General features: G+C 48.5%; 1 protein-coding gene across 18 annotated transcripts in view; it reads left to right on the top strand.

Annotated features, from left to right (window-relative positions):
• Positions 1-25655, top strand: part of Ncam1 (neural cell adhesion molecule 1) — a 251628-nt gene that overhangs the window by 222357 nt on the left and 3616 nt on the right. For 4 of the 18 annotated variants that reach the window (XM_070038460.1, XM_070038454.1, XM_070038456.1 and 1 more), the window contains 5 exons: positions 6025-6149; positions 10435-10615; positions 21312-21519; positions 22518-22634; positions 23640-24449. In XM_070038460.1, coding sequence (XP_069894561.1) covers positions 6025-6149; positions 10435-10615; positions 21312-21519; positions 22518-22634; positions 23640-24449 — 1441 coding nt within the window. Of the gene's footprint in view, positions 1-6024; positions 6150-10434; positions 10616-13046; positions 15449-21311; positions 21520-22517; positions 22635-23639; positions 24450-25655 lie in introns of those variants that run through there. The other 14 variants (XM_070038453.1, XM_070038457.1, XM_070038455.1 and 11 more) reach the window with 4 other exon arrangements.

Consider the following 25655-nt stretch of genomic DNA (forward strand, 5'->3'; position numbering starts at 1 on the left):
TCTTGGGTACCTGCATGGCTTCCATTGACTTCACAGAGCCCCGGTTTTGTGTGTCAGCTCCTGAGGACTCTTCTGTAAATGGGACTTCCCATCTCCCCCCATCAGCATGTGTGTCATGAAAACCCCCACCCCTGTCCCCCTCTTACCAGTGCTGCATGTTGAGCATGGTTCCTACCCCACCCCATTCATAATGATCTTTTTTTTTCCTTTAGCTACTGACACTGGTCTGTACTAGGAAATGCTGATTCCGATGAACTAAACTCTTAACACCCACTCTTCCTTCTTAGACTGAAAAACATCACTAATTACCCTTTCCATGCCCTCTTTTATCGATTTTATATTTATATGTATATGGATATAGACTTTGTTTTTTTGCAGCTGTGTGTCTGGATGGGCATGGGCTCTGGAGAGTGGAAACAGACTTTCCAGCAGGGTTTTTGCTCTAATTGCCTTTATTTCTAAGGATTTCCTGTACTGACAGCTCTCAGGGTAGGGATTTAGCAAGAAGGGGTCTGTAGTAGGAGTCAGTGATGGTATCAGCCCAAGTCCTATGGGCAAAGATCAAGGGTCACTGCTGGCTTTGGAAATTGCCAGTTCCCTTGGGGTTATCAGTATGAGCGTAGAAACATCCCAGGAGTCTCATTCTTCTTAATAACGAATCTAATAGCCATGAAACAGTGTTGAAGCCTTGCCTCCACTCCCCCCTCCCCCCGCCCCGTGGCCTCAGAGGTAGAAGCCAAGTTAATTGTTGGTGATAGTTAATACTGTCATACCTTCCTCAGCCTAAGTGGTCCCCATAACCAAAATCCATACCTTCATGGTCATATTTTCTTTTTAGGATGATGAAACAAAGATAATTGATCAATTAATCTGTTGGTATTTTCATGACACCCATGAGAAAGGAATGGATTTTTGTGTGTGTGTGGTCGAGGCTGTCAGAGTTCATTTGTTGCTGATTAATTTGTGCTGTTCTTGGCCACCCCATTCTCAACACATGCATTCATAATTCCTAAGGACTAAAAAGGATGGATGAACCAAGTGCCTAGTGAGCTGGGTCCCAGAGACCTGGGCATCCATTCTCTGTAAAAACCTAGGGCATTACCTGCATCTATACATTCGGTATCCTAGAATTTCCCGGAGCCAGAGACTTCAATGGAAAAGAGTTGAGTCACTTGAGAACAAGCACATCCTGGAAAGAAAAGAAAGAGAATATGTAACTCCTAAGGTTTGGAGAGAAATAATGCTGGGCAAATTAATACCCATCGTTAACATTCTTTGGAACTGTGAGAAAGCCATGGAGATAACCAAAAGAGGCGCCAGGGAGACTTTGAAGGAATGTATGTGACATAGATCATATTACATTCATTTGTTTGACATCTAGAGCTAAGAGCTCTCTTTCAGGAAGGAGAATTAGTGGCCTAATAGTTTTAAATCATGATTCCCTAAGGCAATTTGCTGATCCCCCTAAAGAGCCGTCAATAACCTCTTGATGGAATTATAATGTTTCTGAGTTGGGGGAAAAAATGGAATAGGCTTCATATCTGAATAACTAAATCACACAGATTGGACTTTCTTTTAAAAGTAAATAAAAAAGTATAGACAAGGCTCAGATTGCTTATAAAGGAGACAGGAGTTAGGATAAATGAAATGATCACTATTTTAATGCCTCACACTGCTATTTGGTAGTGAAAAATAGATCTTTCATCCAAGCCCTGCATCCATCACTGGTTTACACCCGAACTTTGCATAGATCCCTATAGGAGAGAAGAAAGAGGAGATGAGCAAAGAGATGGAAATGTTTTCAGACCAGGCTGCTTGGCACCTTGGAATTTCATGCAAAATATTCAGCTCACCATTAGTGCTTTGGCTGTTTTGAGTGAAACACAGCGGGTCCATAAATACTTCCCACAACCCTGGACTTGCTATCATTTTTGTTGTTGTTGTTGTGGGATTCATCTATTCTATAGTATTTACAACTCCGGGTCTCTAGCTGATGAGAGGAAGGGCATGAAACAGACTTAGATTTAAGGTCACAAAAGCCCAAACATTACAAAGGAAGATTCTTATAATCTGTATTGTTTGAAATATGCATTTCAATTAATACATTCCTACAAAGGAATTAATAAGGTTTGCCTATGTATGTATTCTTTCTCCCCCCTTTCACTCATGATTTACATGGTGCTAGAAAATACACAAACTGCCAAGTCTTCCATATTTGTTGATTGGCAAGGACTATTTTTGAGGTATTGCTGCTTTCATCTTCACAGAAAATATTTGGGGTGGAGGGGAATACTGAGTCATAATTGAAGCAAAACTCAAAGGATATGATTAACCCCAGGGGTCTTCTTGTGGCAACCTGCCTATTGCTGCTGAATTGCAAACCAGAATTTACAAATAATTACAATATTGGTTTTGCTGAAATTACCCATAATGATTTCAATCCCAGCTGCCACCCCAGAACCTTGAGATTCTCTATGGCAGACCAGAATTTACAAATAATTACAATATTGGTTTTGCTGAAATTACCCATAATGATTTCAATCCTAACAGCCATCTCAGAACCTCGGGACCCTATAAATAATTTTCTCTACTAATGTGTTCAATTAAGCAATGAGCCTCTTGAATACCCAGGTCCCATTGCTTCTCCCATGGTCCCTCATTTGTCAGGCATGGCTTGATACAGGAAGATTAGGAAAGATTCTTAACCTTATTTATAGTCCTATTTATAAGAGCAAGCAGCAGACTGTGGAAAGAAGAGAGAAACAAATGGTTGAAAAACTACTCTTGCTGAATCTTAGAATATATGTGTAGCAAATTACAGAGCTAGAAAGTTGATCAAAAATCTCTGTGATGTTAGTTGAAAATGGCATTCCTGTAGGAACACCATCATAAGAAAGGTTATTTTTTTTTCCTGTCTCAAGGCCTCAGTATTTTTTTATTTTTTTATTTTTATTTTTATTTATTTATTTATTTTTTGGTTGGTTGTGGGGCTTGAACCCTGGGCCTGGGCTCTGTCCCTCAGCTCTTCAGCTCAAGGTGAGCTCTCTACCACTTGAGCTACAGCGCCACTTCCGGTTTTCTGGTGGTTTATTGGAGATAGGAGTCTCACGGTCTCTCCTGCCTGCCCGGGCTGGCTTTGAACCGCGATCCTCAGATCTCAGCCTCCTGAGTAGCTAGGATTACAGGCGTGAGCCACCAGGTCAGTATTGGTTTGCCTGTATAGTATGTATGATATAAAATGCTCTAAATTCTATGAGAAAAGAATACATGTCAGAGTAATATGGTATTCTCTCAGCTGAAATAACAAATTATAATGTTCTCAATATGGTAAGTTTATAGAACTATAGTACAGTTTTTAGGGTGGGGTGTGTGTGTGTGTGTGTGTGTGTGTGTGTGTGTGTGTGTGTGTGTGTGTGTGTGTGTGTGTGTACTTCCAATTCTAATTTTTCTAAACCAAATCCAAAGATGAGAGAGTATCTTCCTCAGGGCTGTTGGGCCTATAGGGATTTTCCAGAGAGATTTTTGTTCCTATGTCTTTAAAGAGACTTAAAAGTCTTATTTCAAAGATAGAACTCTTTTTTAGAGAAATGTTGTTAAAATTAGAAAGCAAAAAGTTGATGACTTTGTGCCTTAGAGAAAGGATGCATCTCCCTAACATTGGCCGAAGGTCACATACCTGTTGTGTGTGTTCGGTCTTCTGTGATGTCAGAGAAAATAGCCAGGATACCACTGCCAGTTCATTCTAGTGAAGCCATATCGCTGTGGCCCATGACAATGGGGCCGGAAGGGGTTCTTGCAGATTGTCTAATCCAGTACTCCCGCTTTGCATCACACCTCCCACGCTGCAGAGTTCAGAGGAATTCGGGCATTCGGGGGTAGTGATTTAGCCTTCGAAACCCCCATTGCTCCATTCCAAAAGGAAGCAGTAAAGACGGTGCAGTAGAGCAGCAGCTGCAGGCACATCTCTGGAGTCTCCCATTCTTGAATGTGGTCCTTGGCTGGTGGGGATGTTGGAAAGGCCACCAGCACTGTCTGGTAAACCCCATCCTTTCCTTCCTTAAGCAGGTAGACCACCCAAAGTACACTGGGATTCTCAGGGCAGAAGGTTACCATGACTAATGTCCACCATGACTAATGTCCCTTTCCATCCATCTTAGGGCCACCCTTGTCTAATTTTACCTGGGACTAAGGAAGATCTCACAGGATGTTGAACTTCCGGTGATGCTTTTGGCTGGGATGAGTTGTTGGCCCCAAGTCAGTCTGAAAATAGAATTTACCCAGCTCCACTGTGGCTTCTCCTTCCACTTGCTTAGCATTGCTGCACACACCCAGAGTTCCTGCCTTACTCTACAATAAACTGCACTTGGACTTTTTTTTTCTCACTGGACATTCATAGCTCAGCTGATGTAACTGAATCACTGTCCAAGACTCAGAAGAGTCCAGAGGATTTTGAAAAGCCTCCAGATGTTGACATGTCTAAACCAAAAGCCTGAATGTTTACCATAGAACACTTGGGATCAGTAGCTAGATAGAGGCTTAACCAAACAGGCCAAGTCTTCGCCTTGTCTCTATATTCTGTTTTTATTTTCCTTTGATGACAGGTTGTAGAAAACAGATCAGAAACGTGGCTTTTCCTGAATCCCCTTCAGCAGGTCCTGCCTGATTCAGCTTTTATATGTTCCTGTTGCCACTATTTCTTAAAACTAAATGTTCACGCAGATAACTCGTTATCTGTGTTTCTAACCAACTCCAGGTCCTCTATGAATGTGGCCGGTGCTAGGGGCTTAGGAGTAGAGCTCTATTAGCTCCCTCTCTCTTGTTCTGCTTGTGTCAAAGGAAGAGGATCCCAAGGTAACTCTATAGGGCACCCAGGCCTTTACATCGTTCATGGCTGGGTTGTGGAATGGAGTGATTAGGCCAGTGGATAGATGGCCAGCTTCTTCCTGGCTCTCCCGTCACCCATCTGTGGTTCTGTTTTCCAGAGCACACACCATGGTGACCACCCAGAAGTCCATTGTCCTCTACCCTCCTTGAGTGTTTTGAGAACGGGAAGTAAATGAGCAGAGGTGGCCTCTTCCAGGAAATCCAAGATTCCCACATGCCAAGTTAATTTTAACTCTTGCTATCAGATAGTCTCCTACTTCCTTGCTTTCTACACATACTGATAGCAGAGTGTCTCTTAAATTAAACCAGTGTCTGACCGAAGAACCAGCCCAGCCTCGGTTAATTTGTCCAGCACCAGTTCATCCTCCTTCCCCAGCTTGGATCTCACAATGCTAAAGCCTAAGCAAGTGTATACCTCAGATAAAGAGCAACCTCAACTGATTTCTGTTGAGCCATGCCCAGGCCATTTGTTCCCTCTCCTCTCACAAAAAATAAGAACCCTGATGATCATGGCTTTAATAAATCCAAGTACCACGGATTACCACTCACTCACTCAGTTGAGCCATAAATGCAGTGTGCTCATAGGAAACTTGCCTGTGGCAAGTTGTGCTTTATTTAACCACCGCTGGAAACTTATTTTTATAATCTAAGCAGTAAAACTTAATTCATGCAAAGCTAGTTGGAAGAAAGCAGTATCATTCATTCCTATTGGGTTGGGCCCTAGGGCCTTGGAAGTGAATGATGGATTCAGGGAAAACTGATATTTTAAGGAAAATAATAATTAATAATAATAATAATAATTTCCTGGATGTAGGATTTCCACTCAAACACTTAGAATATTTTCCTCATACGTTAGGCTGTCGGGCAGGATATGTCAGAGTTCTAAAAATCAAATCTGTAGTTTGAGAGCAGCTGAAAGAAAACACAAGTACCAGTGAAGAAGAGAGACAAGTCTTTTCTAACCAGAGAAAGAGGGAGAAGATAAGACTAAGGCAGCTAGGTAGAGTTCAGCATTTTATGCTTACTGCTTTATTTTTGTTTAAACCATGTGAATTTCTGAAAGAGAAGCCCCCACCCCATCACTGCACCCCATCTTCATTCTATTCCCAAATGTCACATTGAGTCTGCTGGCTGTTTCAGGGGAACCCAGTGCACCAAAGCTCGAAGGGCAGATGGGCGAGGACGGGAACTCCATAAAGGTGAACCTGATCAAGCAGGACGATGGTGGCTCTCCCATCAGGCACTACCTCGTCAAGTACCGAGCGGTAAGTGGCCTCCTTCTCCAGACCCACCCTCGCACTAACACCTGATGTCTGTCTTACAGGCAATATGGAGGCCTTGGTCAGGATTTTGAATCCCAAAACTAACCTGTAGCTGTTAAACTTTGTCCACGCTGAGACCATTTGTAAACCACTTGTTTCGTTATTTCTTATTTCAGTTCCATTCGCATCATTATGGCCATATATGCATAACTATTGAGCTATTGTGGTCCCCTGCTAGAACTATCCAACACTTATACTAATTATTACAAATGAGGCAAACTGGTTGAAAACTTTTTTTATTTTTATATGTTTTTATTGTAAAAATACTGTGCAGAAGGGTTACACTTACATGAGTAAGGTAATGAGTACATTTCCTATCGAGCATTGTTACCTCCTCCTTTGTTTATCCCCTAGCATCCCTTCCCTCCCCAACTCCTCCCCCTGCCCTTGAAAAACTTTTCAAAGTGAAGTGGTACCAAACCCACACCATGATTGGTTTGCCTTCTGCTTGAACCTTTCTACACAGCCATTTGTCCATGATCAAGTACTTTTGTGAAAATGGCACACGACTGTTGAATAACTGCTCATTTTGATCAAGCGTAGCTTGCAGGGAAGGCTCTGTCTGAAGGCATCTTCTTTATACAGAGACCCCCATGGGGGGGTGTCTTATCATTAACGCCATTCGATAGATGAAGCAACTATGGTAATCAGTGATTGGCAGTCTCTACTCAGTGGGGTGAGCCTGAGTTTGAATCCAGGCTTGACTGAAGAGCCTGAGCTTTTTCCCTGCCCAAGCAGCCTTCAAATTTTAACACAGTATCTGTTTCCTCACCTGTACTTTGCCTCTCTACCTCAACCAGTCTACTTGTGCTGGCATTGAGCTTGGATCTACGCCTATCCTTCTAGTTGCTTTCCTCCCTTCTACCCAGCTCTCTGCCTCAACCTCCCAATAGAACCCCTTTCTCCATTGTTTTTTTTTTTGTTTTAGTTTTAGCATGATACTTGGACATCCACAACCGCAAGCCAGTTGTTACTGGGAGGTTTAGAAACAGTGTCCGTCCATTGCAGATAATCTTGTTGCTAGGGCTTCTTACCACTAGGAGATAATGAGCTAGAGAGCGGTTTTTGCCTTCTTCATCAAACCCAAATAAATTTGGGGGGGTTGTTATTGTTTGTTTATTGTCTGCAAGCTGGCTTACTCCCTCCCTGTCTACCCCTCTGGAAGTGACATGTAGTTTTTAACTGATGGAGCTTCTGCAAAAAGTAGTCCAGCACAGAGTCCTTATAGAGTCTAAGGCGTAGAGCCAGCGGGCACAAGTAGGTTCTCAGTCAACCCAGTTGGTATTCTCATTTTATCTCTAAGTCAGCTGGTTTAAGAGGGAAAGCATCAGCTGAGTTCCCTGAGGCCTAGCTCAGAGGTATCACTGAAAGACAGGTGTCTCCTCACCTCAGGGAAGGATGCAGGACTGGGCAGGTGGCCTTGCATCCAGGCCTTGCTGGAATCAAAGGAATGAGAGAGTGAAATGCCTCTGGCCATTATTAGGCTAATGTGGCCTGGTTAGAAGAGCCTGGGTCTTATAACCAACCAGGCATAGCATCCAGTTCCAGCATCTACACCTCAATAGACCACTCCATACCTGCAGACCTCCATTTCCCCATCTGTAAAATGGGGATAGAATAACTCACCAAGTTGCTCTAAAGACTCGTTTTAATATATGCAAGGAACCTGAAATGTACCTGACACTTGGGAGCCTCTATAAATGGAAACTAATTACTGCTAAAGATGCCAGCTCCAGCTGGAAATATCTCCTCTGTCAGATCGCCTGAATGGCTTACAGCGGCTGCGCTAAAAAAAGACAATGGGGGGGGGGGGATAATGCTGAGATATTTTATATCCCAACAACTTACACTCTTCTCTCTTTCACCTCAACGCTTAATGTTTGCTAAATATTATCATATATTAATATGTATGATACAACAGAATGCTTACTTTATTGAGTGCTTGCTTTATTGTCTGGTTGTCTCTTCTGTAACGATGTTTGCTTGGGAAGACAGAAAGGAGAGCAAAGACAGGCAGCTCAATTTCTTAGTTCAGATTCAAACAGGGCTTTGTAGTGATTATACACAAACCTTATTTTTGTTTTAGATTTTAGGAAACCACAATTGTCTTGCCCGCATTTCCCCCGTCAGCATGCACACTCACATCCCTAAGTCCCATTTTGAAGTTTTGAACTAATTATCTTGCAGTGATAGGGCCCCTTTGCTGTAAGGTAACTGTTCATCCAGCCTCAGCCCAGGGCCCAGGCCCAAGGCCTAGGGTGATTGCTGAGCCTAGTCTTCCATGTCTTCCATGGAGCAGCATGTTATTTAGTAAACATTTGTCAGACCTCTTTCTTGCCCAGCATGTACCTTGGGCATATCATTTCTGAAAAAGTCAGAGGGAGCCAGGAACCCACGTGGCATGCCACAGTAATCCTACCTACCAAAGACTCTGAGATCTAGAGGGTCAAGATCAAGAGCCAAACTGGGCAGCAAAGTCTGTGAAATTCCATCTCTATTAATCAATTTAAAAAAACAAAACAAGCTAAGCTGGCCACCAGTGGCTCACACCTGCCTGTAATCCTACACAGAAAGCTGAGATCTGAGGATCACAGTTCAAAACCAGCCAGGGCAGGAACATCCCTGAGGCTCTTATCTCTAATCAACCACCAGGAAACCAGAAGTAGTGCTGTGCCTCAAAGTTGGTAGCATGCTAGCCTTGTGCAAAAGAGCTCAGGGACAGTGCCCATGCTCTGAGTTCAAGCCCCATAGCTGACAAAAGAAAAGCCAACATGGAGGTATGGTTTGAATGGTAGAGCACCAGCCTGGAGCAAGCAAGCTAAGCAGGAATGCATGGACCTCAATTTAAGCCACAAAACAAGCATACAGAGAGAGAGAGAGTGAGAGAGAGAGAGTGTCAGATTATACAGCTGTGAGCTATGCAGTTGTGAAACTATCTGAAGATTCCTCGGGAAATCTGAATCTTCTCCCACTTCTTTAATTGAGATGCAGTTGCCTAGCAACAGCTTTGTAATCTCCCCTTCAGTACAGACTTCCTGACATATGTGTAGGCTATAACTGGAAAGAGCATAGGATGAGAAGAAAGGGGGCTCCCAGAACTCTAGCTTTGTGCCTCTCATTCTGCCCTGGGCAGTGCTTGCTAGGCTGAATGAGGCACTCCTCTGGGCCTTCTGAACATCCCACAGGGTTGAGTCTGACAGCAAAGCCTCATCTGTCCAGCTGCAGGCTCTAGCCACCAGACCGCATGTCATGGAATATTTGTATACATTTGCTGAGCACTTGCTACAGAAAGTGAAGAAGACAGCTTCAGGCTGTGTTCTTGACTTCTGAGGTGACTTTGGAAAGCCACCCAGCCTGGCCGTTACATCCCCGCCATCAAGTTTAATAGGAGCTTCACCGCCCCCTCTAGACTTGTGGCTGGGACTCAGCGAGAAAATGTGTGGGGACAAACTTCCACAGGGCAAGCGCCTGACACGCCGTAGGTGCTCAATAAATGACAGCGCCTATTTGTGGTAAAGCTGGAATCTATGCAGCATTCACCTGTCCGAAGGTGAGGTACACACCGGAATGGGGGCAGCATTATGAAATATGACCAGAAACATGAGTCTTCTAGGAAATCCTTGTGCATCCCAGAATGCAATCCTTTAAGAACATGGCAAACCTCGCCTCCTGATCTGTGTGATCCTTAAGACTTCTCAGGCTCAGTAAAAATGAATTCCCAGGCCCTGTACTTGCTTCCTGATTTTGTGGTTTTTGCATCATTATTTGTTTCGGCTTGGGGTTGTTTTGTGTGTTTTATTTGCTTTTTTGTCCTCCTGCTTAGCAATACTGAAGTTTGTACTCAGAGTCTTGGTGTTCCTACACAGGTATTATATCACTTGATACCTATTCTCCAGGCCTCTATTTTTTTGTTTTGCTTTAGGCTATTTTTCAGATAGGGTCCTGTGTTTTCCTCCTGGGCCCACCTGAACCAGCTGCAAGCCTAGCTAGGGTGTCGGATGCACACCACCCTTCCCAGCGTGTTGGTAGAAATGGAGCCTATATTGGCTCAGGCTGCCCTCCTAGCCTTCCTGATCTCTGCCTCCCAAGTCGTTAGGGTTATAGGCATGAGCTACCATCCCAGCCCTAACACCAGTCATTATTTTTTACTCTCGTAGTAGCCAATCCTGCCAAGATTGTTTATTAAAGCTCTCTGGTGTCTCCTGTCCTTCCTGCCAATTTTTCCCAGAAGCTCTCCTCCGAATGGAAACCAGAGATCCGGCTCCCCTCTGGCAGTGACCACATCATGCTCAAGGCCCTCGAATGGAATGCTGAGTATGAAGTCTATGTGGTGGCCGAGAACCAGCAAGGAAAATCCAAGGCGGCTCACTTTGTGTTCAGGACCTCGGCACAGCCCACGGCCATCCCAGGTACACCTCGCTCCCTCTGCTTTCTGTAGTGTCCTGCTTTGAATTAATGCACACGTGCTGCACTCCTAATGCGCCTGAACAGCCCTGACAATCGCTTGCTTACAGCCGTCCTCATGACTGGTTGCCCATGCCAAGCTTAGTTTTGCCTTGTAGCTCTCTGTGCAGTGGGTTGAGATGTGCTTGACCAGCCCCAGGAGAGCTAAGCCAAGCATCCTGGGGAGAGGGTCCTGTCTCATTCAGCCGTGAACGGCTGAATGCTAACCAGTTTATAAGCCTCCTTAGATGGAAAATGCCTTGCCTCAAACACAGGTTGAGGAAGGAGCCTAATGAGACTTTATCTGCTAGCTGCATCCCATACCAGGACCTAGTATCTTTTTTTCATATGCCTCCTATCTGATGCTTGCTTTAACTGCACAGCCATGGTCCAACTCTCTTCTCTTTGGTGACCCCAAGAGAAGGAAGAGACAGTGTCCAGTGAGTGACAGACATGAAAAACAGAGAATAAATTGAACCTCTTGAAATGAACAGGTAGACTAGCTAGCATCTAGAAAACACCATCAATGGAAGTCTGTTAGACTGTGGCATCAGCATTTGTCCTGACAGGTGACATATCTGTCTCTAGGGAATCAGAGCTGACTTGAGTTCACTTGAGACTAAAGTGAGAGTCCTGATTTCTGGTCCAACATGCCCTGTCCTTGTACGGTGGACACATGTCCTCATTGGCCAGATCCCCTCCAAGAAGACAGAGCTCTTCTGCCATGCCTGTGCTTTCTCCAGGCCAGCTGAATACCAACTGTAGACAGGCGATGTGGGCATAGATGTGGGCCCATATAGTCTGCCAAGGCCAAAGGTATAGGAAGATAGCCCTGAACAGCTCCCATCATGCCTGCTGTGTGTATAGAGCTTGCCAACCTCTTGGCTCAATTGACACAATTGCTCTTCCTGGGGCTAGGGGGTGGGGAGGGGGCAGGGAGACAGGCCAAGAAAGGTCTCTGTCACAAAGAGAGAGACCAGTGTATGACTCTCGATGATGATTGTTTGTGTGTGAATGGCTGGGAGACATGTGGGGGCCGCCAGCACCAGCAAATTGGCAGGTGAGTTTGAAACTATAGAAGTATCCAATGCGTTGTGGTTAAGGCCCCTTAGTGCATGATGGGGTGGGCATGTCTAAAGGCAAGGTAACCTGGAGGTGATCACCTGAAATGGTTCTCTCCCTGGATTAAAAGGAAGTCTGAAGAGAGGTGGCCCTGGTTTTCTTCTTCCCCTTCTTTCTTTGGGTGCTCTGGTGTGTTTTGCTGTGAAATGGACAGGACAATGAGTATGTCAAATCCATCTTGCCTTAGGGCCACGTAGGAGATATGGCAGGGTGAGGCTGGTGTGAGCATTTGTCACAGTTGTTCCCTGGGGTGATAATGGATGAGCAAGTCTTTGGGTAAGCCGGGTTCCCAGGCTGGGTACTGCCAGCAAATGTGAACTTCTAGAGTTTGGGTGTCAGAGCTAAAAAGAAGAGGAAGACCTGGTCTTCCTGCATCCTTGGGAAACATCCAAGCTCCCACGTAAGCCAGAGAAGGCTGGGGGCTGTTCAACTTTGTGAGGGCTTCATGACGTAGGGCGCAGGTGTTAAGAGTTTGATGTCTTTTCCCGTGCTTGGCTGGGCCTTCCTGACCCTTGTACTGGGACTGGAGAATAAAACTTGGTTTGCGTTACAAGATGTGCACTGTGCTTGGAGTCTGTGGTGAGCTGAGTGGTAGGAGAAGTGGGCAGGCTTCATGCAAAGCATGATGGGGGCTGAGGGAGGGGCGTAGTAGGAAAGAAGATCAGATGTGGTCTGCAGAGGCCACCCTGGGCCGGGCACAGGGCTACACACAGTTGAATCACCCACTGCATCTCTACCAATACTGCCAGCCAAAAACCCACTAGACGCTAGAAGAACTACACTCATTGACCGCACCTAAGAGGCTTGACCTTAGAAGAAGGTAACATTCTCCTAATCAAACCCTTAGCATTCTACTGTGGAAGTTCTTGTTCTGTCACTTTAACTTCATTCGCTCGCTGGCCCTTTAACCCCCAAATTAACCCCGCTATGCTGCTTTTGGCATTGCTGAGCTTCTGACCTGGCCTATGATAATGTTGATACTGCAATGAGTTCTCCTCTAATCTTTGGTTGGTTTAATTTACTAAGTTGCATTAACCTTGGATTCTTGTGTTTTCTATATTGGACCTAATTTTTTTTTCTTTTTATCTATTTTTTTTTCCTCTGTTTCTGTCTCTGCCTTCTCTTTTCTTCTCCCCGACCCTGACCCCTTCCTGTGTCTGTCGTCATACCTGTCATCTTGGACGTCACTTGGGACATCCCCACTGCCACGTCTATTTTTCAACCAACTACACTCTCTGTGGGGACCCCCCCCCACCCCATTGCTTGACCATGCAGCCACTTTGGGAGGCACCTCTGCGTCCTACACGTTTGTCTCCTTGCTTTTCTCCGCAGTGACTCTTCTTTTGCTCTGTTAGGAACTTGAACGGGAGGATTCCGTTTGCTTCAAAGCCCCCCAGATCCTATGGAAATGACCGGTGCCCCTCCCCTCCCTTTGGAAGAACCTTGTCAGAGCCACTGTAGCTTGGCCATAGCCTCTGAGCAAGCCGCGTTCAGTGTGGAAGAGGAAAGTTTTGCATTGGGAAAAAGCTTTACCTCCTGACATTTCTGCCCTCCACAGACCCTCCTGTGCCACTTGATAAGGAGTCTGCCCCTTTGTCAGAGCAGTTAACAACAGCAGCAAAAAAAGAGAGAGGGAAGAATCTGAGCACTCTTTCTTTATCACTTTTTTTTTTAAAAAAAGCATCATACTAGGTTTACAGAGAAGTTTTTACATATCTGCTACTTACTGCATTTTTTGGTTCATATCTAAAATAGAGCAGAAGGAGAATTCTAAGGCCTTGGAAAGCTTGTCTCAGATTATTGAGATCAACACAGCCCATCTCATTCTAACCCATTACCTCTCCTCCACCCCCAGGAAGTAACTGATTTTGCTTACCCATGTTGGAAGATCTAGATGTGGTGATCCATGGAGCACTCTGCTGATAGGATGGGCCAATCGAATGCCCCTGTGGCCCATGCACTGGGGGACAAACAATTGGATACTGTTAGATAAAGTCTGAGGGGGGGACTGATGAATGTTCTAGAATGCCAGTTCTATCACCTCTGTGAACAGGGCAAAGCCGTTATATGTCCCACACATGTCAGCTTTGAAAGGTGTTTATTTCCCAGATGTGTGACTCCACTGCTTCCCAGAAGCTTGTCACACCGATGGGTAAGGGGAGAGTCTCTGGGTTCCTGGGGTTGTTGACCAGCCATGACCTGCACCGTGGCTATAAGCATAGTGTGTAGGACAGGTTGGAAGCACCCACTGTGAATGAGACGAGAGATTTCTACTTTCCCCAAACATGCTCGCAGCTGTACCCGCGGAAGGTCGGGCCCCTACCAGAGTGCTCAAAGCCACCGTATCAATAAATTCAGGTGGAGACTGTGGGCACTTCCACCGTGCCCTAGCTTGTCTTCCCTATTGGTGTCCTGGTTTGTTGATACATCTCAAAGTCTCGTGAAAAGCGAAGTACCCCTGTCTGCTATTGGGGAAGGAAACGCAGGGCTGGGTCCTGCCCTGTCGTGGGATGGACCTTCGATGGGATAAAATCTCCCGCACTGCGGTCACCTGTCATTCTCCCTGTCTCTTCTCTGACCATTTCCACAGAAGTTGGATTTACATTCTCTTTAGGTTCTTTTTGTATATTTTTTTCTGTTGCTTTTTTTTTTTCTTTAATGTTCAAAAATTAGCCTTCAAAACTAGCCTTGAAATAACCCCACACTGTGGTTCTCTGGTCAAAGACCACCTGTTGGCATCCGCTGGTGCCTCCAGCGGTCAGTATAGAGACTCCATACTGCTCACTAGCTCAGGCAGACAGTGCCATCTGCCCAGGCCAGAACCTCAGCAATGGAGCCCTGGGCCTCTTCCCGAAATAGTTCTTAGACACAGGGTAAAGCTGTAGAGAACAGAAACCTGGAGTGAGAATTATAGATGAGTTATGGAAAACGGCCGTGAAGGCAAAAGAGGCCCTCATCATCCCCTGGCCATTCCGATTGGTTAGAAGCCACTTGCCTTCATCATCCTATGGGAAGCCAGCCCAGGCTTCTACCTCAGCCTGATCCCAGGTCCATCCACAGTGTTACTATTCCTAAAAGGACCTTTGAAGATCTATTCCTACATGAGAGATCTAGACACCGCCCTGATGCCCTCAGCACAACCCAGGGCCAGGCAGCCCTCAGCCACCTCTTGGTACCTGCTGGTGATAGATCCAGGGTTCAGTTATAGAGAGAGCATCCATGCTGCTCAACAGCTCAGATAGGCAGAACCCTCTCCTCTGAAGCCTGGGCCTTTTCCCACCAGCACAGCAGAGCAGTGCATTTGTGGAGGGTCGTTGCAACCAATCCATTCAGACCTTTTGCTTGTAGCTTACAGTGGTCCACCCCTTGGCAGACAGTGTCCACGCCCACCTGAGCACACCAGACTCTTGAGGTCCCGCCAGGAGTCCTTAGGAGAGGAACTCTCAGAGAGCCTCCTCAGCCTCCTGCCTCTGTGCCCTGCATCAGTGCCACACACACACACAACCCGCCCGTGGGGGCTCTCTGCTCACTTTTGGAATATTTATACAGCAGGTTTGGATCACGTTTTTTTCTACTAATAAGAATGTTAACCATGTTGTGTAGATAATCAGCGAGGCCTTTATGAAGTTTACACCTTCGCATTATTAAAGGATATAACGGTTTGTGTGAACTCGCCATTCGTGTGTTCTGATTTCTGTTTGCTCCATGTGTGCCCAACACAGTGTCAAAAGGCCTTTTCCTTCACCCCGCATCAACCCAATAGCCAGTTACCTGGAGAAACATTCACACTGGGCCTCACATTTGTAGCCTGAGACTGGAGTTCTGGCCAATGGAGATTTATTTTTCCCTTCCTCGTGGGGGCGCTCTAGGCTTTCCTGGTTCTCCTAAGAAGCACCATGGGTCTTGGCTACCTTGGAATTCTTAGCAAGCAGGGAGAGAGGGTTATGCTTTTGCAGAAGTGGGGAGGTGGTCACTCTGGGGACAGTGACACATTCTGAGCCACCAGATACATCGCTCTGGAGCAAAGCCTTCCAGTTACACAGCCACCTAGACTACTCCTGTCAGAGGCTGAAACTGAGAGAAGTGTCTGTTGGGAAAGTTGCATTCTGATTGGAATCACACTTAAGACACCTTGCACAAGCTCCTAAGACCAACCATCAGTGGTAGCCGGTTTGGGGATGACATAAACAGATGTATAAGGGATTTGTGAATGAACTAGACCCCTACCTAAATGAACCATTCTGAAAATCTGAGAGTCAGAGGAGAGGGAGGGGGCAGAGAGGGAGGAACTCCCGCACCTAGGTCTCATGGACACAATGGCTTGGGCCCATCAGGACTTTGGTAAAGTGTGAGGCCTGTATTCTCATTCAAAAGTATAAGTTAGGTATCTGTGGGTCTCAGTCTTGGAGCAAGCCTGTTTTCTTTTGAATGCCAACTTCTCCCAAGATGGTAACTACAAAGACCAATGGCCTCAGCCTTGTAGTAGTCTCCCTGCTCTGGGCAGCTCTGACATCAGAGGCTGTAAAGGGACTGTTCCCAAGAAGTCATTGCATGTAGGATATGCAAGAAAGTTAGGGAAATCATGGTGGCAAATGCAGTAACAGAGCCTCTCCACAAACTTGGGGTTTAAAAAAAAAACTTTTATGAACTGTTATATGAAATGTGGGGAAAACGTTTACCCCTCCAGCATTCCTTGAGTAAACAATCCTAGAATGCTACCAAGAAGGAAGTGAACATGGCCCGTCTTTGTTTACCACTTCTTGTTGTGGATGTAGGCAGCATTTTCCTTCCAGTTTGAGTTGGGAGTCTCAATTCTTAGCATGGTGGCCCTCTTCCTTCGGGAAAGTCTGCTTTCTCTGGATCTGTTCAGTCCCATAGGCCCAGTCCGGTTATCAGTCGTGGCTGCACAGCTTTAGCTTGGCAATGGATCCTAAAATCTGCTGTGGTTCACTGTGATACAGGAGAGGAATCGTGGACCTCCTCTGTATCAGCTTGGGTACTTGTTCCATCCCTGATTCCTGAGCCTCATCCCAAGGATTATAATTCCAGAGAAATATGGAGCCCCAGAATCTGAGTACCCCCAAGAACTCCACCAGAGTGAGTCAAGGCATTGGGTTTTTAAAGCAAAAATAAAAATCACAAGAATTAGTGATTAAAGATGAACTAGACCAAGTGTTTCTGTCCTCCAGGAAAAAAGTCTTTCTCAGTGTATACTAGAGAGAGTGGCTTAGGGAATCTGTTCCATGTGCACAGTTACAGACTTGGAATAGCGGGCACTTGTGGTTGAAGAAGACTTGCAGACATCCTAAACAGAATGCCCTGCTGGGTACCACATTGGGATCCCAAACATTACAACATCTCCACCCAGGGTTGTCTCACCTTTGCTTGAATGCCTCCATCAGGGAGCTCATCCACCACGGCTCTGTTTTGATTAGCAGGTGGTTCGCCCTTTCTCGTGTGAAGTTGCAATCTTCCCTCATCCCCATAATTAGCATCTACTGAGTGGGACAAAGCTACGTTTACTTCCTTATGACACACCTGTAAATATTTAGAAGCAGGCTTAACACAATATTCAATTGTACAACAGATATTCTGTGAACAATTATCTTTGAATCAAGGTTATCTTGAATGCTGGAGAAATGAGACAGGACACCTGCTAGGGAAAGGCTAGACATGATTAGAATGAATAGAAAGTAGTAGGTGGTAGTGAAAAAGAGATCGGGGGAGACTTCTCCAAGGCAGTATGAAGTCTGAGGCCCGAGGGCCTCTGATGGGGGTCTCATCAGGAAGGAAGTTTTCCAGTCAGTCAATCGGCCCTGGGACGGGATTGGCTGGTATGCTCAGAAGGCGAAACACAGAAGGTTTGGAACTCCTGATTGGTGGTAGTAACCTTGAATTCAATTAGAGGGCTGGGCAGAAGCCACAGAACATTCAGCCAGAGCGTCTGTGGACTGTATATCAAATGGAAGGAGAGACCACTGCTGTACTCTTCATTGGTGTCACTGCACATACAGTCTTTCACCCTTGTGCTCCTCCTCTTCAGTGCGCCCAGAACCAGGGCAGCCTCCCAACTACATCTGCTGAGCCCAGAGCAGAAACTGAGCCAGCGCTGTGTCCTCACGCCTCCACCAGCTCTCAGGGCTTCACTTCTCTTTTTTTATTTTTTATTTATATTTATTTATTCATTTATTTAATTTTTGTCAGTCATGGGGTTTGAACTCTGGGCCTGGGCACTGTCCCTCAGCTCTTCAGCTCAAGGCGAGTGCTCTACCACTTGAGCCACAGTGCCACTTCCAGTTTTCTGGTGGTGTATTGGACATAAGAATCCCACAGACTTTCCTGCCCGGGCTGGCTCTGAACGGAATCCTCAGATCTCAGCCTCCTGAGTAGCTAGGATGACAGGTGTGAGCCACCAGCCCCCTTTATTTTGTTTTATTTTTTTAATTTTTTGTCAGTTGGCGGGGCTTGGACTCAGGTTCTAAGCACTGACCCTGAGCTCTTTTGCTCAAGGCTAGTGCTCTTCCACTTTGAGCTACAACACCATTTCCAGTTTTTGAGTGGTCAGTTAGAGATAAGAGTCTTACAGGGACTTTTCTGCCCAGGCTGAACTCAAACTGCAATTCTTATATCTCAGCCTGCTGAGTAGCTAGGATTACAGGGTGAGCCACCAGTGCCTGACTTATTTCTCCTTTTTAAGAACAGGCTCGGCCATAGATGAGTCTATGTAAAAGTCTCAGACTTAGTGCCATTGAGTGCAAATGCACAGGTGCACACACACACACACACACACACACACACACACACACACACATACACATTCACATACACACTCACACTCAAAACCACTTTCAACTCCTCCAGAAAGTACAAACACACACCAACCAGGTACTAATGTCTGGACACTCTCGTGGCTTTAAGCCACTAGAATAGAAAATACAAGGCTAAGATGCCCAATTCATTCAAGAAAGCCACTCTGGCTTCTCCTAAGGATCTAGAAAGCCTGTGTGCTTTGTTCTTGCAGCGGTGAGGGCCAAGAGGAAGCAGATTGGCGCTTCCTTCTCATATAACCAAACCAGAAGCACCTCTGCATTAGCAGGCTGCTGAGGAGAATGACCCACTCTAGCTGACAGCTGAAGTGAGCAGCTGACCTTCTGGTTATACCCAGAGATGAGGTAGCCAGTCCTCTGCTAGTTGTGAGCCTGCCTGAGGGCACAGGGTGAGGTCCTCCATACAGAGTTGAATAGGACCCGCTAGGGAGCCTGAGGAGGAAAACTCTGAAAAGCAATCCAAGGTCCCAAAGAGACTTAAACCATTGATGCGCTCCAACTCAGGCCCCATGGCAGCCAGAGTAGTAGGTTGCGAGTGGTCCTGTGTGGTTTGTAGGCCAGTAGCTCGTAACCAGAACTGGGGTTTGAAGTGGACCAGCCAAGAGTCACAGCCACTGGGAAAGTTGTTCAGTGGTTGCACAAGGATCCCTGGAACAGGCAGAGCATTTTCCTCCAGGAGCACAGGCTGTATGAGAAAATAACAGTGGTGGGGTTTGGCAGTACATACATGTAATCCCAGCATTTGGGAGGTTGAAGCAAGAAGACCATGAGTTCAAGGCCAGTCTGGGCTACATAGTAAGACCTTAAAAGGGAGGGAGGGAGGGAGGAAGGGAAGAAGGAAAGAAGAAATGGGGGGGGAGGGAAAAGAAGGAAGGAGTGAATGAACCTAGGCATGGTGACTCAAGTCTGTGATCCTAGCTATTCAAGAGGCAGAGATGGAGGAATCTTGTGTTGAGGCCAGCCAGCATAAGAGTCCATCTCAGTCATCGCTGGCTGCATGCCTGCTATCTCACCTTCAGGGAAGCACACTGGCTGGGCCCAGTGGTGTGCAGCTTTCACCTCCAGTGAAGCACAAGTACGAAGACTGCAGCCCAGGCTGGCTGGCCCATGGAGAAAGGGAGAGAGAAAGGGGCTGCAGGTGGAGCTCAGTGGTAGAGCACCTGCCTTAAAGTGCTCAATTCTCAGCAAGAGAAGGAGAGAGGGAGGAAGGAAAGAAGGGAGAGAGGGAGGGAGGGGAAACATAGTGGCTATAGTGCTGATTATATGCCCCATCTATAGTGCTGGTTACTATGGGTCACATAGCGCTCCCATTATCTGTCTGATGCATGAATGGCGGGATGCTGGGCCCAGCCCATAAAGCATAGGAAGCTGAGTTTGGGGTCAGATGGCACCAAGCCCCAGGTTGTATTGCCCATAGTTCTTTACTCAATTCCTGAGATCTTGGGTAACCTCAGGAGACCCCGAGAGTACAGGAAGCTTGCTTGCTTGCTTGCTTCCTCCCTTCCTTCCTTGTTGCTTGCTTGCTTCCTTCCTTCCTGCCTTCTTGCAATTGTGGACTCAAGTCTTTCCAGAAGAAAAACTAACCAGCAGTGCCTATATTTTAGATGGGGCTCATTGCTTCCACGCTGACATATAGGCAGAGTTCTGCATGGGATCGTGTATCCCACACCATCGCCCCTTGCCTTACCTTGCCTCTCAGACACTGCTGGCAGTCACCAAGGGTCAGCGGGTACATCTTGGTCAACTGATGTCAATCACAGCCCTGCAGGGAGCCGAGCCTGGGTCCTTCTGTGATAGCATTCGGGACTGTAGGTGAACACCAGGGAGCTAGACACAGAAGCTGAGTCGTTCAGAGTGATCCCACCAGACTGGCAGCTGGATACTGCTGGGAATGTGTCCGCCAGGGTGCGTGTGTGGGAATGGCTGTGTGTGAGTGTGTAGCGTCACGTGGGTCTGCTGGTTTCCCTGAAGTCTGATGCAAGCTTGCCTAGCTCCTAGACGGTGAGTATTCCCAGACATCTTTCACCTTACCCATCAGGCCTGGGGAGACGCCACATCTCTAGAGTCATGTGACTTCATTCAGCTTGCTGGGCGGTGGCGGGGATGAGCTGTGAGCCCTGGGGTTGCTCTGGGGTGGGGGCGGGGGGTTTGCTAGAGTTACTTGCAAAAGGGGAAGAGGAGACTAAGGCACCCATCCCATTGGCCCTGACATCCTTGCTAGCTCCAGGCAACCCTGGAAATACCATTTGCAGCCATTAGGGACCCTGCCCCTCCCCTCACAGCCTGAAACCGGCCACCATTACCTGCCTGAAAGTAAAGCGTTTTGCTCAGGTACCAGACACATATCACAGTGCCCAATCACCTTGTCCGCATCCAATATCCCCAGATGTTGTGTGGCTGCGCTCAGCCTGCTCCCAGAACTCAGGAAGGCTGAGTGGGTGATTGGAGACATGACTCCCAAATCCCAGCTTACATCTTCACATACTGCTGTCTCCTAGGTGAACCGAGGCAGCCATTTCTCCCCTCTGGAAGAGGTAGAGATGCTGTTGTCTCCACAGCAAACACACGGAGGCCAGCAAGAAGGTGCCACTGAGCATGCGTGCCATGGCTTTAGGCTCTAGGCCCTCCCTAACCCCAAGGGCAGTAGATCACAGGGTCAGAAAACTCTTCTCTCAGTCTGTTAACCACCAGCCATCTCTTTCCCCCTCTTAAGCCAACGGCAGCCCCACCTCAGGCCTGAGCACCGGGGCCATCGTGGGCATCCTCATCGTCATCTTTGTCCTGCTCCTGGTCGTGGTGGACATTACCTGCTACTTCCTGAACAAGTGTGGTCTGCTCATGTGCATTGCCGTCAACCTGTGCGGAAAGGCCGGACCTGGGGCCAAGGGCAAGGACATGGAGGAGGGCAAGGCCGCCTTCTCGTGAGTACAGCCTTCCCTCACCCTCAAAGCGAGCCCTGCCCCTAGCCAAGACCCAGCGGTGTGTCACACCGCAGAACTGCCCTTCAGAACCACGCTGACCTTGCCTTTAGCTCTCCTTCCCCAGGTTGAAACCCTGAGAGGCAAAGCATTATGGGAAGTCTCTAAGCGTGGTGGTGGGGTCACTTGTCAGAAGTTTGGAGATCCCCGGGAAGGTCACCTGAGTAAGAGACTCATCAGAGCTGAGGCTGAAGAAGAGCCCAAATGGAAGAGGGTGGCCAGCATTTTAAGGGGCGCATACTTACCTGGCTCTCATTCACTCACTCACCTTTCATCACCCGGCAAAACATTTCTCCTGTAGCTCCAGAGTGCAAGGCAGTGTTCCCAGGCTCTAGGGAGCCAAGCAGATAAAAAGCCACGTCCTGGGGTGAGCCAATGGTCCCGAGGCTGTTTCCTCCAGCAGCATTTCTGAGGAAATGGATCCTGAGCAGATTGCAGGCGCTTTGAGGGCCCTCGGTGCTGGGGAGGGGGAGCGGGGAGCTCAGCTACTGCTGAGAAGGGACAGAAGGGGGTGATGGTTACTCGCATCACACATGCCTGGGATCTATCTCTACATGCACACATGCACACGACCCTCCATATACATACTTCACAGCGTACATGTATATGCGTGTGTGTGCTTTTGAGCACTTGCTCTCTCACTGCAGTAACATGCTACGCGCTTGGTATGCATTGGCTCATTTAACTCAGACCAGGTGAAATGCATCCTCACGCTTGCCACTGTGTTTTGGGTGAAGACACTAAGGCAGGGCTGATTCCATTAGATGCTCAAGGTGACGCAGCTCTTGAAAGTCGGGCTGTGAGGCTTATACACTCCTCCCTGACTCCAAGGCCTAGCCAGCCTCACGCGAGACCTAGGTACCTACCTGAGCCATAGCTGTTGCCCCGCCCACTGCTGGATTGCGATTGCGTCAGGATCTAACCAGCAGAACTCCCCACAGGAAAGATGAATCCAAGGAACCCATCGTGGAAGTTCGAACGGAAGAGGAGCGGACCCCAAACCACGACGGGGGGAAACACACAGAGCCCAATGAGACCACGCCACTGACAGAGCCTGAGTATGTGGTGGGGGGAGGGAGGGCGGAAGGGAGGACTTGGCACCTGTTCAGTAGAACCCCACACCCCCACCTCATCACCCTACCCATGCCTTCCCTGCTTCCTACCCTCGGCTTCCGGCCAAACACGGCAGGCCTGGATTCTGAAGCCAGTGGGCCAGAAGACCTACTTGGCCGGGCAGCGCTTGAACCCACTGTGCTTCAAGGGAAGGCATTCTTGGCTCTATTATGTACCAAGGGGGAGTCTCAAGTTACATACCTATTCTAGAGATGGCCTCATGGAGAGAGGCTTGGTCACTTACAAACGTAGTCCTGTGCAATTTTCCTCCTAAAAGAATCAGAGTGGTGAGGAGACCTGGTAGAGTTCCCTGACCCCTCTGCTAACCAGAAGCCTCCTGGGAGGGGTGTCCTCAGAGACCCCGACCAGCTGTGTTTGTCCTGCCTGGCTTGGTGGGAGAGGATCGTGGGGAGCTGCTAGGAATAGAGCTGTGTCTGGAAGAATGCATAGCTCTGGGGAGTCATGGGGTCACGTGTTATCTGCTTTCATCCTGGCTGTTCCTCATCCTTGCCCTGCGGAGCCCTGCAGGGGAGTTGCCAGGGGTCAGTTCTTCTGGGGCCCAGGAAATCTTGCCCTGCCTCTTCTTGGCATGGAGATCCTGGGGCGGGCATCCGGGAGCTGAGGACCTGTGTGTGCAGGGGGTGGTAGGAGCACTGTACAGAGAGCTGGGGGTCCGTCGGCAGGGAAGAAAGCTTTAGCCAGAGCCCCTTTGAGACTGCCACGTTCTTTGTCGTCTCCTGTATCCTCTTCTGCCCGCCTGGGCGTGTGCCTTCTCTTGGCGTGCTTGTTTTCTCTGTGGCCCTGTGTTCCTGCCTGTACGTGAATGCATGACCCACCCACCGTTCCCCGCCTCTCCTTCTCTCCGGCCCTCCTGCCCGGCTCTCTCTCTCTCTCTCTGTCATGTCTCCGCTTCATCGTGTCTTCTCTTCTACTTCCTGTCCTCCCCACAGGCTGCCTGCCGACACCACAGCCACTGTCGAGGACATGCTGCCTTCTGTCACCACCGTCACCACTAACTCTGATACTATCACCGAAACCTTTGCCACTGCTCAGAACAGCCCCACCAGTGAGACCACCACCCTCACTTCCAGTATTGCCCCTCCGGCCACTGCCACGCTGGACTCCAATTCTGTGCCCGCTGGCCAGGCCACCCCTTCCAAGGGGTCTGGGGTTGCTGCCTCCTCCCCTCCCCCAGCCTCAGCCCCCAAGGTCGCCCCCCTCGTTGACCTAAGCGATACCCCCACCTCAGCCCCGGCCGCTAGCAATTTGTCCTCTAGTGTCCTGGCCAATCAAGGAGCCGTCCTCAGCCCGAGCGCCCCGCCCAGCGTCGGGGAGGCCCCCAAGACCCCCCCCACCAGCAAGCCCAGCCCTCCCCCAGCCTCCGCCCCAACCGGGACAGCCAGTCCCGTAGCATCTGCCCCGGCCACAGAAGCCCCCCAGGCCAAGCAGGAGACCCCCAGCACCAAAGGCCCGGACCCAGAGCCCACCCAGCCCAACACCGCGAAGAACCCACCCAAGGCCTCCCCAGCCTCCGCTAGCCCGAAGAGCGAGGCTGCCTCCGTCACCGCCACAAACCCTTCCCAGGGCGAGGACTTAAAAATGGACGAAGGGAACTTCAAGACCCCAGATATTGACCTTGCAAAGGATGTTTTTGCAGCCCTGGGCTCTCCTGCTCCCGCCGCTGGGGCCAGTGGACAAGCCCCTGAGCTTGTATCTTCCACTGCCGAGAGCTCGGTTCCACCGGCACCAGCCAAGATCGAGTACGACCTCTCTCTGTCTGCTGTCATCGGGTTGTGTCCTGTGTGCGTGTGTGCTGCGTGTGCTGTGTCCTCCTTGTTAGATGTGTCCTCGGCCTCCCCCGGGGGCTTCTCTGAGTGACTGTCAACCAGAGGGCTGGGCTGAGGTAGAAGAAGGGACAGCCAGCAGCAGGGTCCTGGTGAACCAGGAGAGAAGCCACCAACCGCCTGCTCGCTAATTAGGCCACGTTAATTACGTTTTATCTCATCATCCTGGCTGCACTTCTATTCTCCTTGGAGGTTGCCTTGCAGTCAGACCCCTGAGGAAAGAGTTAAAGGAGGCCACGGTGCCTGTGTCTGCCACCTGGGCCCACAGTGATGTGGGGGACAGGGACATTCAGGGACGGGGCTGAGTGTTCCCCCAAGAGAGACACCATAGAGCAGGAAGAAAAGACACAGCTCTGCCCCCCCCGCCCCGCCCCCCGCCCAGGTCTGGTGAGGTAGCCACACACTAGCTAAGGTAGCCACAGTTGACTTCTGTTGGCCTTTAGAGTATCTGAGAAGATCGGTCAAAAAAGAATGAGCCAGGCACTGGTGGCTCACCCTGTAACCTAGCTACTCAGGAGGCTGAGATCTGAGGCTCACGGTTCAAAGCCAGCCCACGCAGGAAAGTCCGTGAGACTCTTTATCTCCAGTTAACCACTCAAGAAACAGAAGTGGTACTGTGGCTGAAAGGGTTAAAGGGCTAGCCTTGAGCAAACATTGCTCAGGAACAGCGCCTAGGTCTCGAGTTCAAACCCCATAATTGTCTGCTGGGTCTCTTTAAGTCCCAGGTCCTTACGATGTCAGGTTTCTCATCATGTGGTGCCTCACACCATGGCACTGAAGGCTGAGGTCTGTACCGGTTCCCAGCAGCCTTGGGTCTCTGGCTTCTGGGATCCATGGCTGGTGACAGAGGCAGGCCTGGGTTTTCTGTGGAGGTTGCCAGGACTGTCTCCACATAGCTGGCGTGATGCCAGCAGGCTGTAGCCCAGAGCTCTCATCTGGGTGTCAGGAAGTTAAAGGACTGCCCTCCCCACCCCCACCCCCCAACAAGCAGCCCTCTCCAGCCTCTCTCCCCCTTCGCTACAGCATGGAGGCCAAAGGATGGGGATGGGGGGGGAGATGTTAGAGATGGGGGTAAGGAGGGAATGGGCCAGCAGGAAAGAGGTGATTAATAGTGGGTAAAAC

Source organism: Dipodomys merriami, unplaced genomic scaffold, assembly GCF_024711535.1.
Source record: "Dipodomys merriami isolate MVZ:Mamm:240054 unplaced genomic scaffold, mDipMer1.0.p SCAF_29, whole genome shotgun sequence".
In the NCBI taxonomy this organism is placed as follows: domain Eukaryota; kingdom Metazoa; phylum Chordata; class Mammalia; order Rodentia; family Heteromyidae; genus Dipodomys; species Dipodomys merriami.